This window comes from Poromitra crassiceps (assembly GCF_964638095.1).
Source record: "Poromitra crassiceps genome assembly, chromosome: 16".
Classification (NCBI taxonomy): Eukaryota; Metazoa; Chordata; class Actinopteri; order Beryciformes; family Melamphaidae; genus Poromitra; species Poromitra crassiceps.
Window position 1 is genome coordinate 14,459,548 of NC_139645.1, and position 16,193 is coordinate 14,475,740.

Below are 16,193 nucleotides of genomic sequence, written 5' to 3' on the forward strand. Positions count from 1 at the left end.
CAATATGGCGCTACAATACACACAGCTCATTGGCTGTAAGTGTCACTTGATTGTAATCACCTGTTAATTGATCACAATCACCTGTTGTTTTCCTACCAAAATGGCTGTGTGGTGATGTAACAGAATACTATCAATAGGAGGAATCACTGTTCTGTTGTATCAATTGACTATAATATCAAGTGTAACAAAATGGACCTTTTTGCATATGACAACGTCACAGATGATGTCTATAACGAGCCCTAACCTTTCTTCCTCCCGTGTGTGTGTGTGTGTGCAGGAGTGCGGGGCAGCGCTGAGTGTTCGTGTGGGAGGAACCACTTCACGTGCGCCGTCAGTGCGTTCGGGGAGTGCACCTGCATCCCGGCCCAGTGGCAGTGTGACGGGGACAACGACTGCGGTGACCACAGTGACGAGGATGGATGCAGTGAGTTCACACACCTCTCTATCTATCCATCTATCTACAGTATCTACAGTATCTATCTATCTATCTATCTACAGTATCTATCTATCTATTATCTATCTATCTCTCTATCTATCTATCTATCTATCTATTAACCATCTATCCATCTCTCCATCTCTCTATCTATCTCCTTCTGACAGCCTCAAGGAGTAAGGGGACATTCACACCAAAAGCATTTTTTTCAGTCAGAACGCTATGAAAATCATGTTGAGAGCGCTTCCATTGTGCACAAAAACACAGCGCACGGAGCGTTTTTTTTGCGCTCCGTTTGTTTCCCCCTGCAGTCGCGTGCAGCACAGATCAGAACACAACGACCACACGGACGGTAGCCAGCTGGTTTTGTCTGTTTGATGTTTGTTCACCGTCAACATGAAAGCCAGATTATTGCCAATTCTGGCAGCAGCCGAGGTTGAAAATCCCTCGGGAGGAGAAAAGGTAGGAGGAGTGAAAAAGACGATCAGGGGGATTTTCCTCTAATGTTCAACTTTTTTTAGCTTAAAAACGCCCACAGCGCTCCTCCAAAAACAACACCAGCGCTGAAACGCCAGGTGCGTTCATTAAAGAGGAGCACGTCTAGCGCGTCCTTACATAGAGAATTAATTGCAGAAAGACGCTTTTGGTTTGAATGTCCCCTAAGTCATTTGTTATGTACTTATGCATCTTGAGTCTGAACGTATCCAGTTCAAAACCCTGGAGGAAATGGTGCCTGCATGCATTGGGGGAGAGAAGCGTCTGGCTGAAGACGGGCTCTGATGAGACGGTGTTCTTCCAGGAGCTGATGCAAAGCAGATGTGAAAAATAAACACTCACCAGTTTGATTTCGTTCTTAAAATCCACTTTGACGGGCGCCCGGGTGGTGGGTGGTGTAGCGGTCTATTCCCTCGCCTACCAACATGAGGGCCGCGGGTTCGGGTTCGTGGCCCGTTGTTGCCACCGGCTTGGTCGGGCGTCCCTACAGACCCAATTGGCCGTGTCTGCGCGGGTGGGAAGTCGGACAACGGTATGTGTCCTTGTTGCTGCACTAGCATCTCCTCTGGTCGGGGTGCCTGCATGCTCAGTGGGAGGGGAACTGGTGGGAATAATGTGTTTCTCCGGTCCCACACGTGCTACCTCCTGCCAGTGGAAAACCTCGCTGTCAGGTGAATAGAAGCGGCTGGCACATGTATCGGAGGAGGCATGTGAGGTCTTGGGTGGGGTCTTATATTGCGGTGCAAGAGCCACGTCAATGAGAGAGATGGTTGGAGCAGTCATGCAAGTTCTAATGGACAAGGCCACCGTGCTGTCCAATACAAGACTGTTTATTGTGTTTCCTGGATCAATCAATCACTCTTATTTTGAAATGTGCTCTGTGTGAGCCGACATTGATAGACGGCTGGTGGAGCTTTCCATCTGAGATGTTCAAAGTGGATTTTTGGCAGCAAACCTGATCTTTGTTCTCTTGTCTGTTATGTCCAGACCACAGGAGGAAGCCACTGTTTCAGATCCCATCTCCAACCCGTTGCTTCTTCTCGCTGTGTGTTTTTTGTGGTCAAGATCGCCTCCAAGGTTTTGAGTCGGTTGTGTTTGGCCAGTGAATTTAAACGAAAACCCTGAGTCTCTTTGTCCTGCTCTCTTCTGACTGAAGACCTTCTCTCAAACTTCTCCACACTGCAGTGGCTTTTGACCAAAAGTCTGCTCCTAAATTTGCTTATTATACATTCATCTGACAGGTTCACAGCGTTGAGCCAGTCAGCCCATCGTTCATCTCACCACGTCCACTTGTAGGTCGCTGGTTCCAATCCTCAGACCGGCTTGGCAAATGTGGGTGGACAAAGTGAATGAGTGATGCTCCCCCCTCCCTTAATACTTACTGTCATGCACGCTGCCATTGAGCAGAGGATGAATTTCCCCACGGGGGACATTAAAGTATAACTTCACTTAATGACATATTTATAGCGCCAAATCACATCACAAGTTAGATGCTCCGTAGTTGTATTGAATGGTCCAAAGCACTTTACAATGTGCCTATATTCATCCATTCACACACATTCATACACCGATGGAGCTATTTGGGTTTCAGTATCTTGCCCAAGGGCACGTCGACAATGCAGAGTGGTGGAACCGGGGATCGAACCACCGGCCTCTCTTATCCAAAGCGACGATGAGTGGACAAACCTCTGTACCTCCTGAAGCAGCAGCTGCCAGTGTCCGACAGTAGAGGACTGGTTGAAGTGGGCAGCTTTACACGTGTAACTGTGGGAGCTTTTGCTGGGAAAGCGCGGGCGTTACTCAGCCGACTCTCCCTGGATAAATAAAGACTCAAAATAAGGAAAAAATAATCTATAATTGGACCCATATGGATCCCATCATCACCTAGTGAAGCGGCGAGCAGGTCGTGTTTCTGATGTTAGAACCAAACCCTCGCTGTGCGCCCAGAGCAATAACGGCTGAGTGGCTTTTGGCACGGGCGGGCGGCGGGCTCCGGAGTGGGCCTTGGCAACGCCGCCAGACAGGAGTGCTTTGTAGCAGAGCATGTCAGTGTCAAGTCTGTCAAGTGGAGGAGATGGTCAGCATGCTCCTCTGGATCCATGTAGCAGAGCATGTCAGTGCCAAGTCTGTCAAGTGGAGGAGATGGTCAGCATGCTCCTCTGGATCCATGTAGCAGAGCATGTCAGTGTCAAGTCTGTCAAGTGGAGGAGATGGTCAGCATGCTCCTCTGGATCCATGTGGAACCTCCATGTTTGGACCTTCTTCTCCCTTTCTTTGCCTTCCGTCCTGCTCTCCTTTTGTCTGACACATCCTGAGCCCAGACGGCCACACTGACTCTAAAGGGAGCCAAGAGGCTGGACAATTGAAGTGAAACATGAAACGCAGTAGGACTGAATTATGTTAAACTATATTTTAGGTGCTGTTTGCCCAGAAGGCCTTTTTCTGTTAAGCAAATGTTTACTTCTTTTCTCTTTCTTTCTTTTACAGCTGTCTGTGTCAGTCTGGTGTGAGGCTCTCTGAGGTTACACGGAAAAGATGTACTCGCATAAAACAATCCACTTAATTCACTTAACTGCAGCATCACGTTTTCAATTAGCCTACATCTTGCTAATTGTCTGACGCGGACCACTGCATAGGTCACTGATGAAACACGTGGCATTATGTTATAATGGACTCAGCAGTTTTAGAATGATCAAAAAATTTAACAGTATAAATAACAGTATAGACTAATTTTAATCATTCACCCTGAGATTTATTAATATAATGCTGCCTTTATTGAGTTTTGGGGGGTCGTTTTGTTTTCCTTTGAGGACGTTGCGGGCTGGGTTGAGATGGTCCACAGGCCAGTTCAGGCGCTGGGGATGTATTTTGCCCATGTCTGTGCTCAGCCAATCAGTGTGTGTGTGTGTGGGGTGTTCTTTCTCCATTTGTCTTCCTCTGTCACATTAGGCTAGTTAGGGGATGCTAAGCGCTATTGATCGCCGGCAAATTGAATGTTCAGTGAGTCTGATCGGCACGTATTGACCGGAGCGCTGCGTGGCTCGTTTAAGCAGACACACGGAAGCAGCTGACAGATATCACAGTGTCCAACTGGACCTTCCCAATCCATTAGTACTGTCTGTCTGATCGATTCCCGCGCTACATCATGGCCCGGGCCACTCGGCCTCTTGGACTGGGCCCAGTCAATCTCCTAATCACATACTTCATATCAGGCAGATTCATTGTGGTTTTAGCGGCTGGGTATTGAACTGAAGAACTAGCTGTATCCACTGAGTGATTAGTCCCACACCAGCACACTCTCTCTCTCTGCTGCTGCTCTGATATGGATCCAGATCCATCTGCTCTGTGGCTCCACAGTTTGCTCTCCAATACCATCTACTCAGTCATGTTGAACTTTGCTAGTGTGACAACAAAGTCCACTCACAGCAAACTTATGCAGATGCTATGTGTACTTTTCCCAATAATTGTAAAGAAATAGATGGAAGTGAGATACTATTTTTTAAATATAAAAAATTAAATTAAATTAAATGACATTATTATAATAAATACTTTCTATTTTTGGCACTTTGCACCCTGTTCCCTTCTTTTGCCATAACCCACAGAGCTGGGTTATGACATATATTTTGGCAGAATTTGCTCTGACAAAGCTCTGTTAGAGGTGTGTGTGTGTGTGTGTGTGTGTGTGTGTGTGTGTGTGTGTGTTACTGAGGAGAGTGCAGGTCATGTGACCCGGCTTCTCTTGCGCTGATTGGATGAACTGAGCCGCATGGTAAAATTCAAGGAGTGAAATGTTCTGTTTTTTAACAACCTTCACAAAGCACTGGAGGAGCTGACTTTATGGAGCTGCTGTGTCAGTGCAGGGAGAGACAGCCATTTCCACCATGTGACCGTGAGAGTGTAGCATCTGAAGGAACACACACACACACACACACACACACACACACACACACACACACACACACACACACACACACACAGCTGAGGTTCCAGGCCCAATTTATATCAATTTACCAATTTCCAGAGAAAGCACAATTCTCTAGCAACACACAGGAGGAGTGTGTGTGTGTGTTTGCGCACGCGCGTGTGTGTGTGTGTGTGTGTGTGTGTGTGTGCGTGCGTGCGTGCGTGCGTGTGCGTGTGCGTGTGCGTGCGCGTGCGCGTGCGCGTGCGTGTGCGTGTGTGTGTGTGTGTGTGTGCGTGCGTGCGTGCGTGCGTGCGCGTGCGCGTGCGCGTGCGTGTGCGTGTGTGTGTGTGTGCGTGCGTGCGCGCGTGCATGCGACTCAGGAGAATAGTAGCAAAGCAAAAGTGGTAAACTTGTGTCTATGGAGCTGTCCATGTAAAGCCCTGATCTAATTAGGATGTGGAATTTTGTCGAAATTGTCTAGTGCAGATGGGGCTGTGTGTGTGTGTGTGTGTGTGTGTGTGTGTGTGTGTGTGTGTGTGTGTGTGTGTGTGTGTGACACTGTTGTGTGTTATTGTCTTGTCTTCACCCAGCTAAAGTTCCATGACTGCACAGAGAGAGAGAGAGCTCTGGGTGGAGGCAGAGCTGCACACACAGAGAGAGAGCCCTGGGTGGGGGCAGAGCTGCACACACAGAGAGAGAGCCCTGGGTGGGGGCAGAGCTGCACACACAGAGAGAGAGCTCTGGGTGGGGGCAGAGCTGCACACAGAGAGAGAGAGCTCTGGGTGGGGGCAGAGCTGCACACACACACACACACACAGAGAGTCCTGGGTGGGGGCAGAGCTGCACACACACACACAGAGAGAGAGTCCTGGGTGGGGGCAGAGCTGCACACACACAGAGAGTCCTGGGTGGGGGCAGAGCTGCACACACACACACAGAGAGAGAGTCCTGGGTGGGGGCAGAGCTGCACACACACACACACAGAGAGAGTCCTGGGTGGGGGCAGAGCTGCAGAGAAGACGGGGAAGAGTAAGAATGTGTGTGCAGATGAAGTCCTGACATCACCCATTGGTTTGCGGACCTGTTTTGAAGCCTTCAATTTGGCATTTTGACAGTCGCCATATTTTTTTTGTCAATTACTCCCCAAAGCATAGCCTGTTTTATTGTCTATTTGACTCTAAATGGGACCATAATTTACTAAATGAACATCATGTTGTATTGAAGAAGACTTGAAACTAGTCATTGAGACCATAAGGGTCATCTTCCCATTCACTTCTATACAACCTGACTTATTTCTGAAGCCATACTGTATATAAATGGGTGAGTTATATAACAATTGACCTCCTTGTCATGAACGTTGGAATTAGCTATAGAGTCAAAAAAATACGTTTTTGAACCAGGCTGTAATCATCTTTATTTCTGCTGTAAAGTCAGGCATTTTAACATGGGTGTGTATGGTGAATGACACTGTTTTTTTGGAGCCAGCCTCACGTGGCCATTTGAGGAACTGCAGTTCTTCGCACTTCCGCGTTGGATTCATTTGTCGAAGATGTCTGTTGCCGCTTGGTGTAAATTGTGCACGTGTACATTGCACGTGTGTGTGTGTTTTGGGAGTGTCAGTGGAGGAGCTCTGTCCTCCCCAGAGGTGGGGGGGGGGGGGGGGGGGCAGAGGAAGGTGAGGAGGACAGGAGGAAATGGACTTAACAGCCGTCACTTCTCACATGTGGCATCTGTGTCTTTATAGTGGACTGGGGGGGGTCTGTGTCTTTATAGTGGACTGGGGGGGTCTGTGTCTTTATAGTGGACCGGGGGGGTCTGTGTCTTTATAGTGGACCGGGGGGGGGGGGGGGGTTTGGAACCATAAATCTGCTTACTCAGAAACAATTTAAAGGCAGACTGGGAGTCAGACTGCAGACTCTCGAGTTCGATTCCCCGGCAGAGCCGCTTCCACAGAATCCACCGCCACAAGCTCCTTGTCTTGTTTTCATCTGGGCTTGAAAGCAGTGAGTGTGTGTTTGCCTGGACAGTCAGCGGCCAGCAAGCCACAGCAGCTGCTGTCCACCCACTGTGCTGCTGCCACTATCCATTATCCACAACCTTTTCATATGAATGGAAGTCCATTTGTGCTGTGCACTCTCACAGCTGCACACACTTCATCAGCACAGTCCAGAGGGGAACAGCTGATCTCTAGGAGGAGCAGCACACTTGTCACATTAATAATAATAATAATAATAATAATAATAATAATAATAATAATTATTATTATTATTATTGTTATTATTGTTATTGTTATTGTTATTGTTGTTATTGTTAAAACAACAGCACAGCAATGAGCGCTTTCCACCCAAAAATAGGATATCTAGGATAACTTTTCTGTCTCCCATTTTCTCCCCAATTGTACTTGGCTAATTCCCCCTGCTGTCCCGGTCGTTGCTCCACCCCCTCCGCCTATCTGGAGAGAGTTGTAGACTAGCACCATGCTTCCTCCGATACATGTAAATGGTAAATGGCCTGCATTTATATAGCGCTTTTATCCAAAGCGCTTTACAGTCAGTAGGTACATTCACCCATTCACACACCGATGGCGGCAGGTTATCACGCAGGGTGCTGGCACACCAACGGGAGCTATTTGGGGTTCAGTATCTTGCCCAGGGACACTTCGACATGCAGACTGGAGGAGCCGGGAATCGAACCACCGACCTCTTTTATCCAAAGCGATTAGTGGACGACCCGCTCTACCTCCTGAGCTACAGCCGCCCATGTGCAGTCGCCAGCCGCTTCTTTTCACCTGACAGCGCGTGGGAGGATCACGCTACCCCCCCCCCCCCCCCCCAGTTCCTCTCCCCTCCAAACAGCCACTCCACCACCGACCATAGGAGGCGCTAGCGTAGCGACCAGGACACGTACCCATATCCGGCTTCCCACCCACAGTGAATTACAGCCAATTGTGCCTGTATGGACGCCCGACCAAGCCAGAGGTAACTCGGGGGGCTCGAACCCGCGACCCTCGTGTTGGCGGGCAGGGAATCTACCGCCGCACTACCCCGGGCGCCCCTTGGATCACCACTTAAGAAATGAAACGTAACAAAATGTGCTGAGGGTGTGAAATAAACAGAGTAGCGTGAACTCGCCCTCACCACCGTGTGATAAACCGAAGCGTGTAAACAACACTGTGGCTTCCGTCTCCACGCCTCGGCGTGCCAAGAGCAGGACGGGCGAGCGCGCCGCGGGGTCACGCATCTCAAGGACACGCCCTTAATTAGCTCTGATGAAATGTAATGAAAGCATAAATCAAAACGGGCTTCTTCAAATAATGAATAACATCCTGCTTTTCATCAATACAGCAGCCAGCCAGCCAGCCAGCGCACACACACACACACACACACACACACACACACACACACACACACACACACACACACACACACACACACACACACACACAGACAGAGAGAGAGAGGAGGATGGCAGAACAGCCTTTACTGTCTTTGATCAGCGGCCAAACAGCGAGCTGTGTGAGAGACTCTTTGACATGGAGGCACGGCTGTATTAGTGAGCCTGTATGTTTATGTTCTTGGCAGCTTGAAATCCATAAAATCTCATCAGTGGCGGCAAGGTTATGAGCTGGGCTTTGTGCATCTGGTTCCTATGGAAATGCAATATGGAACGCTCTTATTGGAGAGGCTTGAAGGCTGCGAGGAGGAGGAGGAAGAGGAGGAGGAGGAGGAGGAGGCTGAAGTGCAGAGAGAGAGAGAGAGAGAGAGAGTGTTGCGGTCAGTGCGTTCAGCCAAACCTCCCACCTCCATGTCTCTAGAAGCCACTCTCCTCCTCCTCACTGAAGCCCTGTTCACACCTGTCAGCGTCGGGCTGTGAGAGTTTTGGGGACCTCCGCCCGGCCGTAACGTTCACATTATGAACGGACTTTCATCGGGTTACGTTACGTCATTTAGCACATGCTTTTATCCAAAGCCACTTACAAAAGCACATTTTTTGTCAACAGTAGTGAAAGAAACTGTGCAACACGGTCTCTGTCAGCGAAGACTTTCTTCAAAAGGAATAGAGTAGCATTTGTAGAAAATAGTTTTAAGAAGGAATAAGAAGCATTATTCTGTTTTTTTTAGAAGTTAGAAGAAGGATGTTAGGTCAAGAAGGGTCCAGGTGGAGCACCTGAAAAGGTGTGTTTTTAGTCTCCGCTGAAAGATGGGCAGTGATTTCGGCCGTCCTGAGAAAAGGCGGAGCTCGGTCCACCATTGTGGCGCCAAGGACGAGAAGAGTCGTGATCGGGATGAGCGACTTTTGAGCCTCCGTAGCGGTGGAGGGGCGAGGCGACCTGCACGGGTGGAGGAGCGGAGGGAATGTGAGGTTTGGAACCTGACCATAGATTGCAGATAGGGAGGAGCTGTCTGGTGTACTGCCCTGTAGGCCAGTACCAGCGTCTTGAATTTGATGCGTGTCCAGATGGGAAGCCAGTGAAGGTTCTGGATCTCTGGGTTCCAGAGTTCTCATGGCCTGGTGCCTTCACTGCCACAACAGCTCATCAATATGGGTTCTGTGGCTCCAATGTGGACTAAATGAAGGGTTCTTGATATGAAACAGTCATTCCTGGAACGTGGACATCATCACCATGCTGTGTTAGTTCCCTGATGTCCTCATGCTGCCCATTCATCGTTTCAAAACTTTGATCTTCTATCAGGAACATGTTCATAGATAGTTGTGTTATTGTGCTTGTTAAACAGGATTAGAGCGTTCAAAGTCTTAATGTGTCTCTCTGAACCTGCAGATTCCCTGAGAGAGACAACACGGCCAGCAGTCTTGATCTTCTGTCTTCCATCTTGTTTCTTTATATTTTGCTCTCTCAGGCTTCCTCATCTCTCTCCCGCGGCTCCGCCCAATAACATTTATTTGCTATCAGGGGGGCAATTTTCACAGGAGGCATAAACGATACGGCCATAATAACACGCATTAATAATACAGCACGCGCATAACAACGGTAACTACAGCACAGGTGATGGGAGACCCCCCCTGATGCCCAAGTCATCATTTTCTTTCAGTCCTACCGTTTTGCTTAGATTGGAGTAAGCAGGAGTTGAGCTGACACACACACGCACACACACACACACACACACACACACACACACACACACACCACACACACTCTGTTGGTGTCCCGCTGAGTTGAAAGGCTGAGGTTGTGAAACACTGAAAGCTTTGGGCCAGAGTGATGGGGCGTGAGGGAGATGGTGCATCACGCCCACAGTTAAGCAGAGGGGGAGAGAGGGAGGGGGATTCTGGGATATGTGTGGTTTTGGGTGGGGTGTGTCTGTCTGTGTGTGTGTGTGTGTGTGTGTGGGGGGGGGGGGGGTGTCTGTGAGGAAGTGGAAGAGGAGAATCTGGCTTGTGAGAGATTGGAAACGCAGCACGAGGTTTGGCTTGTTCCACGCTTTCACCACACACCAGTCTGCAAGGTTTTTAGGAAATGGGTGTGTGGGTACTTGAAGACCCCAAACACACAACACACACACACACACACACACATCCAAATCTAAGAAGGGACCCCCTGCATCCTTTAATCCACCGCTCTGCAGTCTCAGCCAATCAGAGCGGAGCTGTGGCAGCTGAGCAACGGGACGCGAGAGGAGGAGAGGAGAAGATTAGGACCCCATCCCATCCTCCTCTCCATCTCTTGCTCTCTGTCTCTCTCTCTCTATCCATCCATCTTTCCCTCCCTCCCTCCCAGACAGACAGGACAGCAGTCGTTCCTCACCCAATTCACTCCCCCCCCCAAGAGTTTCTCATTTATTTCCCACTATGTGGTTGTAATTTGACCTTCACTCTTCTGTTTGTCTACCCTCTCTCTCTCTGTCTCTCTCTCTCTCTCTCTCTCTCTCTCTCTCACTCACACACACACACACACACACACACACACACTCGTTTGCATTCAGTGACATTAGCATAATCCTCCTCTCTTCCTGCATTGCCGGCCTCTCTCTCGCCCCACCTCTTTCCTCTCCTCCTTTCGCCCCTTCCTAAATATTGACTCCCTGCCTGCTCAATAAGTGACTGGAGGACACGTGTTCCCAGAGTAAAGACCCTGATCACAGGCTGACTGAGGGCAGAGACAGACAGACTCAATAAGTGACTGGAGGACACGTGTTCCCAGAGTAAAGACCCTGATCACAGGCTGACTGAGGGCAGAGACAGACAGACTCAATAAGTGACTGGAGGACACGTGTTCCCAGAGTAAAGACCCTGATCACAGGCTGACTGAGGGCAGAGACAGACAGACTCAGTAAGTGACTGGAGGACACGTGTTCCCAGAGTAAAGACCCTGATCACAGGCTGACTGAGGGCAGAGACAGACAGACTCAATAAGTGACTGGAGGACACGTTCCCAGAGTAAAGACCCTGATCACAGGCTGACTGAGGGCAGAGACAGACAGACTCAATAAGTGACTGGAGGACACGTGTTCCCAGAGTAAAGAGCCTGATCACAGGCTGACTGAGGGCAGAGACAAACGTCGATGAAGAGAGCCCATTGCTTTGAGGCTTGGCATTTTCCTTTTCTTCTTCTTTTAATTGTGTGTGAGCTTGTTTGAGCAGCTTTATGTGCTGTGTGTGTATTTAAAGGCAGTGGAAGTGTCAAATTAACTGACACCTTGTGGGGGTGTCTGGTTGCCATCGAGAGACACCAGTATTCTCCTCCTAGTGGTACTGGTAGGTAGTGTCACCTCGGGGCAGTGGTTAGTCAGTTGCAGTTAGTGGCTTGTCAGTGGCAGCTAGACGGCCATAAACTAGGGCTGAGCAATTAACCGAAAATGTATCGAAACCGACATTTAGAAGAACCTCTAACCGACTTAATCAAATGAATTCACTTGATTAATGTTAATTTGGTTAATAGTTTCCAAATGTGTGTGTTCATGAACTGTCCCCTTAAAATACTACATCAAACTGTGGTTTGTCCAAGTGGTGTTGCCATCCAGCAGATCTCCCTCCAGATCCACCAGGTGGAGAAACAGTGCAGGATGCAGAGTGGAGGCTGACAGAGGCCGACAGGCTTCTTGATGATAACAGTCTTGTTAAATTAGTGAGGAAATGATTTATTGATGTTAAAATGCTACACTAGCACCTTTGTATCGGGTTCCTTTGGTGTCGTACGGCGTCTGTCAAAAGGTGCCAGATGTGTGAACTCAGTAGTACCTTGTGGATTTGTCTGGCAGACAGACCTGCATGTCTTGCAGATTGCTCAGAGAATAGAGAGCCAAAGTGGTCAAAACGTCACTTCCTGCTTCAGCACTGCACCAGAGATTTTCATCCACCATTTATTTTCCCATAGACATTTCGTAAAATGCGTATAAAAATAGATTTACCTGTTCAAAACCAAACGGTTCAGATATATTTAGAAACAGGAGAGATCGCATAACATTTCACATTTCAGTTTTGTGTGTTTGCGAGTGTGGATGTGTGTCAGTTACCTGACTAATCTCTTCTAAAACAAACGATCCTATCCTCATATATCTTGATGTGTTTGATACAGCTTACTATGATATACAATACATCAAGTCTCATGTCAGCCTCACACATCAAAAGTGAGTTATAGGTGCGTGTGTGAATACAGAGCGGTGCCAAGCCTGCTTCTTACAGGTCTATTGAGTGGAGGAGTGGAGGAGGGCAGAGAGAGAGAGAGACCATCACACACACTGCCACTGCCAAGAACAACTCTGCTGGCAGGCAAGCAGCCAGACAGACAGGCAGACAGACAGACAGGCAGACAGACAGAGAGAGAGACAGACAGACAGACAGAGAGACAGACAGGCAGACAGGCAGACAGGCAGACAGACAGAGAGACAGGCAGACAGACAGACAGACAGACAGACAGGCAGACAGACAGAGAGACAGGCAGACAGACAGACAGGCAGACAGACAGAGAGACAGGCAGACAGGCAGACAGACAGAGAGACAGGCAGACAGACAGACAGACAGACAGACAGACAGACAGGCAGACAGGCAGACAGACAGAGAGACAGGCAGACAGACAGACAGGCAGACAGACAGAGAGACAGACAGACAGGCAGCGCCAACTCCGCTCCAACGAACTGAGATGTGTGCTGGTGAGCGAGCAGACCTGCCACCAATCAGATAAGCTGCCTCGTGGAGCCAGGAGAGGTTGTGAGAGGAAAACACAGTCCGACACAGCGGGCAGGAGAGAGGGATGAGAGAGTTAGAGTTGAAGAGGGGCATCGTGCAGCACAGAGGCATCGTGCAGCACAGAGGCATCGTGCAGCACAGAGGCATCGTGCAGCACAGAGGTATCCACGCCGCCCGGGTAGTGCACGATAGATTCCCTGCCTCTCAACACGAGGGTCACAGGTTCGAGCCCCCGTGCTGCCATGCTGCAGACACAATGAAGCGTGTCTGCAGGTAGCCCACCTGGGCACTACTGGGCACCGACAGGCGGGAATCGAAACCAGGACCTTGTTGCTGTGAGGCGAGAGCGCAACCACTGCGCCACCGTCCGACTGTGCCCCCTTAACACACTGCGCACCGTCCGTCTGTGCCCCCTTAACACACTGCACTCCATCAGTCAGAATGAAATCTACTGTATATGGAGAGAAAATAAGAAGAAAAAGCAAGTCCATCTCCTGCTCAGCACTTGACGTATGGCTTTGTGTTGTTAATGATATAACAGCATGGAGACGCCTGAAAGACACAACCTTTATTAAGTCTTCTCATCAGACATGCAGACTCCATTACTCTCAGGAGTCCACATCTGCTTTTCAGTCGGACGCAACGTCCTCTCTCTCTCTCCTCATCCCTCCCTCCCTCCCTCCCTCCCCCCCTCCTGTGCTGGGTCAGTGTGTTGAGCTCTGTTTAGGCAGATATATTGGTCCCATTAGGCCTACTTGATTCAGCTGCACTCCAGTAAAGAGGAGGCCATTAACTGTGCTGCTCAAGGCCACTTAGAGACGCACACAATACATCTTCTTTAAGACACATAATAGACAAACACACACACGCGAAGGCACACACACACACACACACACACACACACACACACGCAATAATGACACTATGCGCACTGATGAGTGTGACAGCAGTATTATGTTTTACACAGACTAACATGCTGAGATAGACTGTGGCTTCTGACTCTAGTCTTTTTTCGTGTGTGTGTGTGTGTGTGTGTGTGCGTGGGTGTGTGTGTGCGTGGGTGTGTGTGTGCGTGCGTGGGTGTGTGTGTGTGTGCGTGGGTGCGTGCGTGTGTGCGTGGGTGTGTGTGTGTGTGTGTGTGGTGTGTCAGATAGGCCACTTTCAGGGACAAATTTCAGACTGATTAATTGGGGACGGTTTGTCCAATTGGATTCAGATTCAAACCAATATATTTTATATTTATACCCTCGCACAAATCCAGCTGCCTCTCAAGGTGAAAAAGCTGTGTCCCCAATTTCGTAAAAAGCCGATTTTTGCTTCAGTGGTTAAGGTTATACTGTATGTCTCCATGAATTTAAGTCTATGTAATGTCCCCCAAAAAGTGACCATGATCTGTGTGTGTGTGTGTGTGTGTGTGTGTGTGTGTGTGTGTGTGTGTGTGTGTGTGTGTGTGTGTGTGTGCGTGTGCGTGTGCGTGTGTGTGTGTGTCTGTGTGTGTGTCTGTGTGTGTGAGAGAGAGAGAGAGAATCTGACAAGAGGATGGAAGGATAAATTGAGAAGGGCAAGGTAGCATTTTGGAGGTGTTGGAGTGTGATGGAGGTGTGCTTCGCAAATGTGTATTATAATGATTATACTTTAAAGGACAACTTCACTTAACACTGATGAAACACCGCTATTGGCGATACAGTTGACATTCCTGGGTCTATTAAGTAGTTGGCTCTGTTTTTCTTCTCCGTGCATAAGTGGCCAGTCGTACACCTCCAGATGTGTCCAGCAGCTCCAGTGGAGTTTGATGTGAGGACATGTTTCAGGATGTAAAACATCTGCTTTTGGTGTCAGTCCCTTACAATGAAAGAGCGAGGGGGCATCTGGGTGGTGCAGAGATCAAAACACTCACCTGCCACTTCTCCTTGAACTGCTGTAGAAGCAGCTGAAGCAGGTTGAAGGGAAGTGGGTTCACCAAAAAGCTACATTACAACACATCAATGTCCAAGATGAAGGGTGTGTGGGTGTGTGTGTGTGTGTGTGTGTGTGTGTGTGTGTGTGTGTGTGTGTGTGTGTGTGTGTGTGTGTGTGTGTGTGTGTGTGTGTGTGTGTGTGTGTGTGTGTGTGTGCGTGCGTGCGTGTGTGTGGAGGAATGCAGTGGGAGCTGGCTCTGATAAGGCAGATCAAAGCAGGCGGAGACCTCAGCAACCTTCCAGCATGCTGCCTGCTGATCCACCTGATACCAAACAAGCCTCGCCCACTCCTCCTCACCCGTGTGTGTACGTGTGTGTGTGTGTGTGTGTGTGTGTGTGTGAGAGAGAGAGAGAGAGAGAGATGATGTGTGTGGTCTTAACGGTTCACAAAATTCACGGTTGGGTTTGATACGGCACAGTGGTGTGGTGTCATGGGTCGGTATGTTTTGCTACAGCAAAAAAAGTAGAAATTCCCGGAGAAATGTCCTTGATTTTAAATCAATTTAACTTACTCCTAGTTTCAAGTCATTTTTAAATTCACAACATTGTTTTGTTAACAACTTTCATCTTGGTTTTTAGTTTACCATGATATCCTTGTAGAAGACTTGCACTGTGTGTGTGTGTGTGTGTGTGTGTGTGTGTGTGTGTGTGAGTGAGTGTGTGCGTGTGTGTGTCAACACTGTGCTCCTCTCCTCTTCAGATGAGCTGAATTATTTATTGAAATGTCGAGGAGGGATTTTCTCATGTTTTTCCTCCCTTGGTTGAAGTCGGCATAAATGTGCTGAGCTCCGGCCGCATGGAAAACACATCAAAGTGCTGAAGTTGACAAGGAGTGGATTGTGTGTGTGTGTGTGTGTGTGTGTGTGTGTGTGTGTGTGTGTGTGTATACAGTCAGTGTGTGGAGGAGGTGTCAAGAAGACACGAGTGTGGAGCTCCCTCAGCTGCTCGCTCAGAGAGATCTGTAGGACCGCTTGGCTGCCTGCCGTCTTCTCATCCAGCTTAGTGCAGCAGTTCAGTTCTGGAAGTTCTCTCAAGCCGGGCCTCCTCGGCTGTTTAAAATCTAATGAAGTGTGAACCAAGCGGGAACGGCTAGCTTGAAACTCAAGTCAGAGAGGAAGAGAAGGTGAGGAGAGTGAGAGGTTGACCGAGACAGATGCAGAGAGAGCCCAGTCAGAGTCAAAGGTTGACGTACGTTTCTGGAATCCAACGATATGTAATACATACATACGTTGCATAATATCACATGTCTAGATACGTG

At 48.9% G+C, this 16,193-nt stretch overlaps 1 protein-coding gene across 1 annotated transcript in view; it reads left to right on the forward strand.

Annotated features, from left to right (window-relative positions):
* The first annotated feature begins 289 nt into the window (after positions 1-289).
* The window catches only part of lrp4 (low density lipoprotein receptor-related protein 4), a 99,446-nt gene continuing 83,542 nt past the window's right edge, over positions 290-16,193 (forward strand). The window contains exon 1 of the mRNA XM_083653319.1: positions 290-424. Within this exon, the coding sequence (XP_083509445.1) occupies position 424 (1 nt within the window). The 5' untranslated portion in view covers positions 290-423. The remainder of the gene's footprint in view (positions 425-16,193) is intronic.